The following is a 10,000-nucleotide window of genomic DNA, read 5'->3' as shown; positions in this document are numbered from 1 at the left end:
CGTTATGTTGAGCTGTCTCTGGAGATCTCTGTCTCTGGGCCTGTTGGCAGCCCACAGTTCAGGCGGGAGGCGCTCCGGCCCGCCCTTGCCGTGGAGGATCTGGTTCCTCCCACCTCATGCCAGGGGTCCGCCGCTATGTCTTCGTTGTTGTTTATCGTGATAAAAAAAAAATGCGTGTTCTTAACAGGCCGCATCTAAAGTCTACATTGAGGGATTGTGTTGTTAATTTTACGCAGACTGGGGACTGGTTGCGGGTAGCGACGTTAGTGCCCTTTGTAATTACCAGAGAGGGAAACAGTGAAGTTGCATTGTGGGTGTCAGCACACAGAGGTGGTCTCTCTGCTCGGGAGTCAGGGAGGTGACAAAGGACAGAGAGATATCTGTATGCTGCCGGTGTCAGACCACACACACACACACACACACACACACACACACACACACACACACACACACACACACACAGTGACTACACAGCCATTTCACACTGCACAGCCCGTTGCATGAAGATAGCTGATGATGTGTGCAGAGATTGCATATGAAGAATGCACCTTCATGAATATGAAAACAACTTTTTCAACAGTCGTGAAAAGGATGATGGGGTACAGTGAGGCATCTCGCTCTTTCATCTCTCTCTCTCTCTCTCTCTCTCTCTCTCTCTCTTTTACCTACACTGCTCATTCTTTTTCCAGCTTTGAGAAAACAGTCGATTTGTCTCCGCCATTATCCCGAAAGCACCGACCAAAAGGTGCGCCGCGCAACCGCCGGCGCCGTTCTGAAGAGTCAGGGAAACAAACGCACTTCATCATTTTAACGTGACGCAGGGCGCGAGTTGAAATTAGGCGCTACGGAACGTCCCCGGTCCCGGAGAAGTCCCCCACAGACGTAGACCCGCCAGAGCTCTGATTAGCCCGTGTTGTCAAAGAGACGCATCCCTCTAGCCGAACGGGTCTCAGCGGCGCCGGAACCGCACAACTATGTTTAGTGTGTGTGTGTTTTGGGCATCTGCTCTCCTCTCTTCCTCTCTTTCCTCCTCATCCTCCTCATCCTCCTCTCCGCCTGTCCTGAGCTCCCCCTTCACCCGCGCCTGGCCCCGCGATCAGCTCGTGGGCGTCGGCTTCGCCGCTGTGGAATGTTGCTGACAAGCACTTCCCCTCCAGCTCGGCCACTGGGGGAGCGGCGTCCAGAGAGCGGGACGCGTCCTCCCCTCGCCTGGAGAGGAGCCATACATAGACTTAAACCTGCGCCCCGCGCTCACACGATAATGATGTCTGGCTCTGTTTCAGACATATGCTGCTGACGAAATGTGCCTGCTGTCACACACCTTCACAAGGGCACGGTATAAGTTGGTGTGTGTGTGTGTGTGTGTGTGTGTGTGCGTGCGTGCTGACCTTTGCCTTGCATAATATCCTGGAGATGTCGGGGTGAGGGCTGCACCGTTCTGACCTCCTCTCTGCTCCCAGATCAGCTCTCTCCACTCGGTGCTTTGTCCAGCGCGGGCGCTCGGCCCACCACACCTCGGGGTGGAGAGGTCGCTCACTGCCTCGTCCAACATGGCCTCTCCAGCTCAGAGAGGCTTACTGCACACCCAGAGCAGGACAGTTCAGCCCTGATCCTCGCCGCCCAAACCCGCGTTCACGCAGGGATAAACTCCTGGTTTCCTTCTCCTCTGTAGAATTTTAAACCTCTTTAGGCTTTCCTTTCTGTTTCATTACTTATTCTTCTTTGACCGTAATTGAGTTTTTGTTGTTCACGAGAACTCCATCCTTCTGAGTTTAATCCCTCTTTCTTTGCTCTCACTGTCTCCATCTGATATCTCTCTCTCACTCCGTCTCTCTCTCTCTTCCTCTCTCTGTCTGTCTCATATTGTTTATGTCCTTTAAGAGACTTTCTTTATCTCTGTCTCACACACACACACACACACACACAGATATTCACACATTTTGTCTTTTTGTAGTCTCAGACGTGACCATTGTCTTGCACTGATTGGAGTGACATTCTTTTTGCAGGGTCTTTAGTCCTCTGCCGAGACCACAGCAGACAAACCGACAGCGAGCAGTGAAACACGTCTGACGTCTCTTGTGAAATTGACTATAAATAAACTTGTGCGGTTCGACTCATTTTCTTGCATTGCCAAACAAGAAATTAATGTCACTGCATTGCCAAAGGCCAATCTATTTAGGTTGCACAGTATGTAATTATGTGTATTAATTATGTTGTTGAAAATTAAACCTATAATCCTATTTTCTGTTTTAGAGTTTCGGGGAAGTGTGTGGCTTTATTTGTCTGCAATGTCGTATGTTTGACGGAGCCGTTGCTATGATAACACATGCGGCTGTCCTGATCGCAATCTCTTCCTCTCTCCTGAGGACCTCGGAAGAGAAAGAGAGAAAGAAAAAGAGAGAGAGGGAGAGAGGGAAGGACTCTAATGCTTGTTTAGAAGTAGGACAGATATAGTGTGTTTTTGGGGTCATCATCTCTTTGGAGAGAAGTAATACAGCTGTACTATATCACTTTCAATAGAAGCTTATACACACACACACACACACACACACACTCACACACACACACACTTTCACACACACTCACACAAGCACACACACACACACACATTAAGAATTATACTCAGGCAAACAATCGCATCAGTTAGTGCTGCCCCATAAAGTGCCCGTGAAGGCGTCGGTCCCGCCTAATGGCCGTCTCAACGTGCCGGGTGTCTCCGCGGTCTCGCAGGTCTGAGCAGCATTCAAACGCAGCACGCCGGGGCTGCCGCTTTCCTGCTGTTACTCCCCGAGCCCTGAGCCATGTGCGTTTGTGTTCCCGTGTCCCGTGCAGGCGCTCCCAACCACCACGGCCAGGCCACCCTGCGTCCCCCACTGCCCCCGGCGCACGGCGGCCAGCCCCTGATCCACCACCAGTCGTCGGCCAACTCGCTGAACCGCGGTACGCTGGGGGCTCGCCGCAGCACCGCCCACCCGCCTCCCACCGCCCCCGCGGACGGCCCAGCCACGCCCGAGTCCGTGCAGCTGCAGGACAGCTGGATGCTGAACAGCAACGTGCCGCTGGAGACCAGGTGACGGTCCAAACACACACACACACACACACACACACACAAATATACATAAATATACCTTCATACACACACACACACACACATACAAATATACCTTCACACACACACACACACACACACACACACATACCTACACACACACACACACACACACACACACAAATATACATAAATATACCTTCATACACACACACAAAAGTAGACACAAACACAGACACACACCTACTCACATGACAAACAAGTATACACTCTCACATACATACACATATACAAACACACTCACACACACATACAAATATACCTACACACACACACACACACATACCTACACACACACACACACATACCTTCACACACACACACACACAAACACACACACAAATATACATAAATATACCTTCATACACACACACAAAAGTAGACACAAACACAGACACACACCTACTCACATGACAAACACAAGTATACACTCTCACATACATACACATATACAAAAACACTCACACACACATACAAATATACCTTCACACACACACACATACCTACACACACGCACAAACACACACACAAATATATATTCAGGCATTTGCACACACACACATACACACACACACTCACCTACATTTGCTTTTATGACATTCTGCTGAAAGATTCGAATGCTTCTGTTACTTGACTTGATTGCTGTGACGTGCAGGACTGCCGGCTACTCACAGACATCAGCATCAGCATTCAATTTATGTGGCGAATATTGAACAATCAGAATGAGTAATGACTTTCCCATTCTGTAATGACTGTAATATCTGCATTATTACCGTTTCTGGGTGTCCTAACAGAGGCAGGTGGTCCCCGTTCTCTGCGGAGGGTCGCGTTAATGGCACTTATTAAAAGTCCGTATGACATGAAGGGCTACAGCAAAACACGGTCGCACGCGCTCGGGCCAGAGCTGATGTCCCTGACGTTTCCCAGCCTTTTCCGGTTTCCGAGCGGGATCTCCTCCACGTTCCGCGTTTGCACATGGGCGCCTGCTGGCCCCACGAGCCTCTCACGCTGACAGCACGCAGCCGAGGGTTAGAAAATATAAATATTCTACACTGGTGTCAGGCACGCAAACACACACGCGCACACACACACACACACACACACACACACAGAAGGATGTCTTGCTGGGTCAGCTGGCCCTTTCACATTGTCTCTATCTGTATCGGTCTTTCTCTCTCAATTCCGACCCCCCCCAACCCGGCCCCCCCCCCCCGGGCCTTTCTCCGGTTTTTCTATTTTGTCTCTCTTCCTCTCTCCCTGTTCCTTTCTTTCACTCCTTCCTCCCTTCTAATCACTCTATCCCCTGGCCACTATTATCCCTCTCTCTCTCCCTCCTCCTGCTGTTTGCTGTACTCGTCCTGCCGGGTACGGGGTCGCCTCCTCTGGTCCCGGATCAGAGTGGCGCGTGAGTGGCGGTTGCATTATTCACAGGCTCGGGGCGCCATGTTTAATTCAGCAGAACAGGACTCAGTCCTGCAGGAAGCGCAGGCGCCTGACTGGCGCATAATTAAAGCCGGCCCGGTAGTCTGTGTGGCACGTCAGCCATGCCGGATCCGGCTCACACACAAACACGGACCGCCAGGGCCCCTGCGTACAATACCGGACAGTGACAGGGCTTCGTTCAGGCTGGGGACATTCGCGGTAGTGTGAGTGCTCACACACACACACACACACACACACACACACATACACGACACACACTCACACAGGCACACACATGCTTGGCATGCTAAGCTTGACTATCTGTTCAGTTTGAGTGGTACTTCCTCTAACCCTATCATCATTTCCTGTCAATATTTGTAGCCATGTTGCGTGGAACTGTCAGTGTAGTTTGGGTGTGTGTGTGTGTTTGTGTGTGTGTTTGTGTGTGTGTGTGTGTGTGTGTGTGTGTGTGTGTGTGTGGGTGTTTGTGTGTGCGTGTGTGTGCTTGTGCACTATTCCCATGAAATTGCCAATCATACAGGTGGTCTCAAAATAAGAGAGTATCTTGAGTTTCCTGAGAAAGTATCTTATGTACAAAAAGAACTTGTTATCCTGTAAACACAGAGTTCCATAGCATCATAGCAAACCTCTTTGCTTGATAGCATTAACAGTTCAAATCTTTGCTTTTTGCTTTTTAAAATTTTTTTAGTAAACATGACGTATTCTCGATGTTAATTTGAAGGATTATGGCTTTGAACTGCCATAAGCAGTATGATGGATTTTTTTAAACAATTTCTTTTAAAGAATGTGCCACAGTGTTTATTTGTCCTGGTGGTTTTGTGGTCTCACACAGAGCATGGGGTGTGAGCTCTAAATTAGCCTGCAATACACACCAGCCGTACTACAGCTAGCCTCTACCATTCCGATGCTGCTCTCGGGAGCTCGGCTAAGCACGTATCCGCTGGCCAGGAATACTATAACAAGCAAAAAAAAACAACAACCCATTTATCAAGCAATCGATACCGTTGCCCTGGATTACAGATGTGGGAGATGTTCCCAGAACATGATGTGAAACCCTGTGTGTTTCATTTGTATCTGCAGGGTAGCAGACACAGCTGGTCCCTATGGACAGAAATACGGATACAGGTCAAATTAAGGCTCCAGTAGTGTTTTTAAGGATAGCTGCTACACGAGTAGTTATTGCTAACGTTATTGAGTAATATTGTTAACGTTATTATTATTGATAACATTATTGAGTATTATTGTTAGCATGAATGAGTATTATTGCTAATGTTAATGAGTATTTTCGCTAACATTAATGAGCATTATCGCTAACATTAATGAGCATTATTGTGAATGTTAATGAGTGTTATTGTTCATGAGTATTATTGATAATGTTAATTGATATTATTGTTAGCGTGAATGAGTATTATTGACAGCATGAATTATTGTTCCACGTTGCCGCATCCTTGATCCCATTCCTGCTCCGCTGCCATGTAAGTCCCACCCCCTAGCAGGGCTCTGTGCACCTTTTGAAGTTACCCGCAGTACATTTTCACACAGTGCTCCTGGCAGTAGGACTCGTGTTTCTGCGCCTTGATCTAGGTATTTTGATTCCGGACTCGCCTTTGCCTATCATCTCGGCATTCTGTTTGTTGGCCCCGTGCGCGGTCCCGGACCCGGACACCGCGCTCATAGCTCTGAAACCCTGCTCACAGCTTCCTCACATCACCTTCAACAGAACGCAATGCTCCTGCCATCTGGCGCTCGGAAAAGTTTGCCGGGCTAAACAAAACCAAGCAACGTGAAACAGAATGTGAGATGGTGCACCAAGTGGTACAAGGGCAGTCTCCCCTAACTGAAAAGGGCTGCAGACACAGCAGTGTAGCAGCATGTGTCTAGGTGACTCACTGCCCCGTGGCAACCACCTGCCAAGGTGCGCCTTCACCTCCTCGATCCGGCCGACCCCGTCCTGGACTTTCCCTGTCGTCCCCCGTCCGCCCGCGTCTCCTTCAGACGGCCCACCGGCAGGTGCCTCCGGGGGGGGCCCGCCCGGTCCCGTCGGCCCGGTCCCTGGCTCTTTCCCTCCACCGCCAGAAGGGCTACTAACGCCAGGGATGAAAGAGTCTGGCGCAATGGCAGCACTCCAGAACGATTTGCCTGGGAGGCTGGGGCTTCTGACACAGCTCGCAAGAACAGCCCTCCACCCCACGTCCACACCCTCGTCCCCCGTGGGTCAGGCACCGTGGAGGTACCACGCTGGAGCTAATGGGGCTATTTTTATTTTCCCGAACCTCCAGCAACCGCGAGGAGGGGCATTCTCACTGGTGGCCTGGTTCGGGCTGCGCAGGGAGAGGGACATTTATCAAATCTTTCCCCATATATTCTATAAAGGACAGCAGAAGGCCAGAAGAGGAATCTCCATTATGGCAAACGGGCCAGCCAGGAGCGGAACTGAGGCACAGGAATCACGTGCTCGGGCCAACAACCTCCCTGTAGGCCTATTAAAGAGAAGCTTCCCTCCCTCTCTCCTTCTCGCTCTCTCTCTCTCTTTCTCTCTCTCTCTCTCTCTCCTTCTCATTCTTTTTCTCTCCCTCTGCTTCCCCTGTATGCGTTTCTCCATTTCCCTCTCGTCTCTCGTCCTCTCCCTCTCTCTCGCTCTCTCTCTCTCTCTCTCTCTCTCTCTCTCTCTCGCTCTCTCTCACACCCCTTTTCTCTCGATCGACCGCCATCTTTAGTCAATATCCGTATGGAGGACCCGGGACGCCGCGCATCTTGAAGGGCTTTGGGGGGGGGGGGGGGGGGGGCGTCACCAGGGCGGCGCGAATAGAGGGCCGTGGCGGCGCGGAGGCGAGAGAAAGACAGCGGGGGGGGTCCGTGCCACTCCCACGGCTGGGTAGAAACCGCACGGCACAACCGCCACGGTGCAGCAGAAGTGTGTGTACAGTAACGTGGATCATGCCACGCGCTTGTGCGGCGCGTGCTAAAACGCACATGACATTTAAACTAGAAGGATTTGTTCTGGATGTCACAGCCAGGTCTTTTATTTTTGTTTTCCGAAAGGAAAGGCAACCTGTGAAAGGAGGTAAACTAATTGCAAAGGTCACTTGATCACCATGTGCTGATATCCTGAGTGCACAAGTGTGTGTGTATGTGTGTGTGCCTGTTTGTGTGCGTGTGCGTGTTTGTGTGTGTGTGTGCATGTGTGTGAGTGGGTGTGTGTGTGTGTGTGTGCATGTGTGTGTGCATGTGAGTGGGTGGGTGTGTGTGTGTGTGTGTGTGTGAGAGAGAGACCTGATATTGTTTGATAGATCGGGCCTCCCCTGTCGGATTGGAAGAGTTGGCAGTTGAAAAAGAGAGAAAGTAAAAGAGATTGGACTAGAGCAGAGAGAGAGAGGGAGAGAGAGAGAGAGAGAGAGAGAGGGAGAGAGAGAGAGAGAGAGAGAGAGAGAGGGGAGGGGAGGAATCAGTTTGCAGTGGCATAAATGACTAAAGATGGCTGAGGCCACGTAGGGCGCCACAGGCTGATTTCCAATCGCGGAGAGAAGCCTCTTCACCAGCTGATGCCAGTTTCAATTCCACTCTCATCTCAGTGCAACGCACACCACACGGTCCCCCTCCACATACACACACACACACACACACACACACACACACACACACGGACGCACGCACCCAAGCTCAGGTATAAGATCCTTGAGAGGGTCACCGCGTAGCAATTTAGCGCAGAAAGATACATTCACATGCATGGCCCAGGAGATGCTTTAGGAGATGTGTGCAGTGGTTACAGTCTGGCTGACGCGTGTGTTGTGTGTGTGTGTGTGTGTGTGTGTGTGTGTGTGTGCGGGACTTTTCTCATCCCCTTCAATCTCTCAGGACGATTGCCTGACTCGTTTAGAATAGGGGCTGTCCAGCAACAGAGCTCACTGGGATACAGACGACCATTTTGCTGCATGCTTTGCGACTTTCTGGCAAACCTGAACTGTAGGGAAATAAAACCGTGGAACTGATGTTGATACTGAACGGTGCGCAGTGTAAATCAGTCCCCTTCAGGCCTTTGCCACCTGTCCTTCAATGTGTGCGTCCACTTAGAAAGACAATCAGAGACAGACGGAAGGAGAATACCATGCAGATTCTGGAAATTATATAAAGGTCCCTGAGCATCGTAATTCAGGGTCCCTCATCCTTCGATAAAAAGAATCTTTCTTCCTTTTTTGCTCTCTCTATCTCTCTCTCTCTCTCTCTCTCTTCCCCTCCCTCTATCCCTCTCTCTCTCCAACCCCTTGTTCCCCCTCTTTATCCCAGACATCATCAGTGGTTGCCAAGGTATCTGTGTGGGGCACATTTACATTCTCGGCTGCACACCGAGGCCAATTTGCTATCCTAACGGGAGCCAATCAGAGCGCGGGTCCCCGCCGTTTGGCAAAGATTTACGGGCTACCCTCATCCCTGCTTGGCGCACGCACTGAATTCTTTGTATAGGAGCGCAGCTCGCAAACCCCTGTGTAAGCGTTTCGGGGCTCAGGGGCTCCGGGGCTAGGGGGCCCGTGGTTTGGGGGCCCGCGGTTTGGGGGCCAGACGCCCGGCAGGTGGAGAGGAGGGGGCGGATCAGAATGCGCGCCAAGAATGTGCGGAGGCCACGCCTTCAGGATGGGCGGGGCCTGAGTAGCTCCAGGGCACAAATGCCCACGTGTGTGCGTGCGCTTACAAACACGAGGCCCTTCTCTCAGCGCATGTCTTTGCCGGTGTTCGGTGTCACGGCGCGCCTCCTCCGCGCACACAGAAAAGCGTTTTACAGACGCACGGCTTTTTACCATGATTGAGTGCTGCTAATTTAAAGAGAGGAAACCAATGCACAGGACACGCGTCTCAGTGGAGTCAGGCTCCGAATCGTGTGCGTGAAAGGGAGAGAGAGAGAGAGAGAGAGAGAGAGAGAGAGAGAGAGAGAGAGTGGTGTAAATGAGAACCGTAAGGGGTAAATAAGTAAACAGGCCAGTGTTTGACATTAAGTGGATGTTCGGTGATGAGGGGTTTGCCACCTGTGTCATGGCTAATGAGTGGCAAGAGGCGTTTGGAGAGCTGCATTATTTAACACGGCCTGATGACTGTGTCACCCGCACACGCAGACAGTCACACGCACGCACAGCAGACATCTCAGACAGGTCATTAATCAGCCTACTCAGAGAAAAGACTGGATGGCCTCACGTATGTCTGCATCAGTGTCTGAAGAGAGAGAGAGAGAGTTATCATACTCAGGTGTTCTCCCTTTCTCTTACATTCAGTACTTCCTTGCTATATCTCATTATTCTGTAGTTTGCACTTCCTGAGCTGTAGAGGCTGTAGAGCTGTCGGAGTCTCAGGACAGACCTGCGCTTGACCTGTGGGAGACTCAGGACAGACCCGCGCTCGACCTGTCGGAGTCTCAGGACAGACCCGCGCTCGACCTGTCGGAGTCTCAGGACAGACCCA

General features: G+C 51.0%; 1 protein-coding gene across 11 annotated transcripts in view; it reads left to right on the top strand.

The window, feature by feature from the left end:
- Positions 1 to 10,000, top strand: part of tenm2a (teneurin transmembrane protein 2a) — a 195,750-nt gene that overhangs the window by 137,873 nt on the left and 47,877 nt on the right. For all 11 annotated transcript variants that reach the window (XM_081698478.1, XM_081698482.1, XM_081698477.1 and 8 more), the window contains one exon: positions 2,833 to 3,070. In XM_081698478.1, the coding sequence (XP_081554604.1) occupies positions 2,833 to 3,070 (238 nt within the window). The remainder of the gene's footprint in view (positions 1 to 2,832; positions 3,071 to 10,000) is intronic.

The sequence above is a fragment of the Electrophorus electricus genome, chromosome 16, assembly GCF_041902795.1.
Source record: "Electrophorus electricus isolate QZ-2024a chromosome 16, ASM4190279v1, whole genome shotgun sequence".
Lineage (NCBI taxonomy): Eukaryota > Metazoa > Chordata > Actinopteri > Gymnotiformes > Gymnotidae > Electrophorus > Electrophorus electricus.
This window is presented reverse-complemented; position numbering and strand designations above follow the sequence as displayed.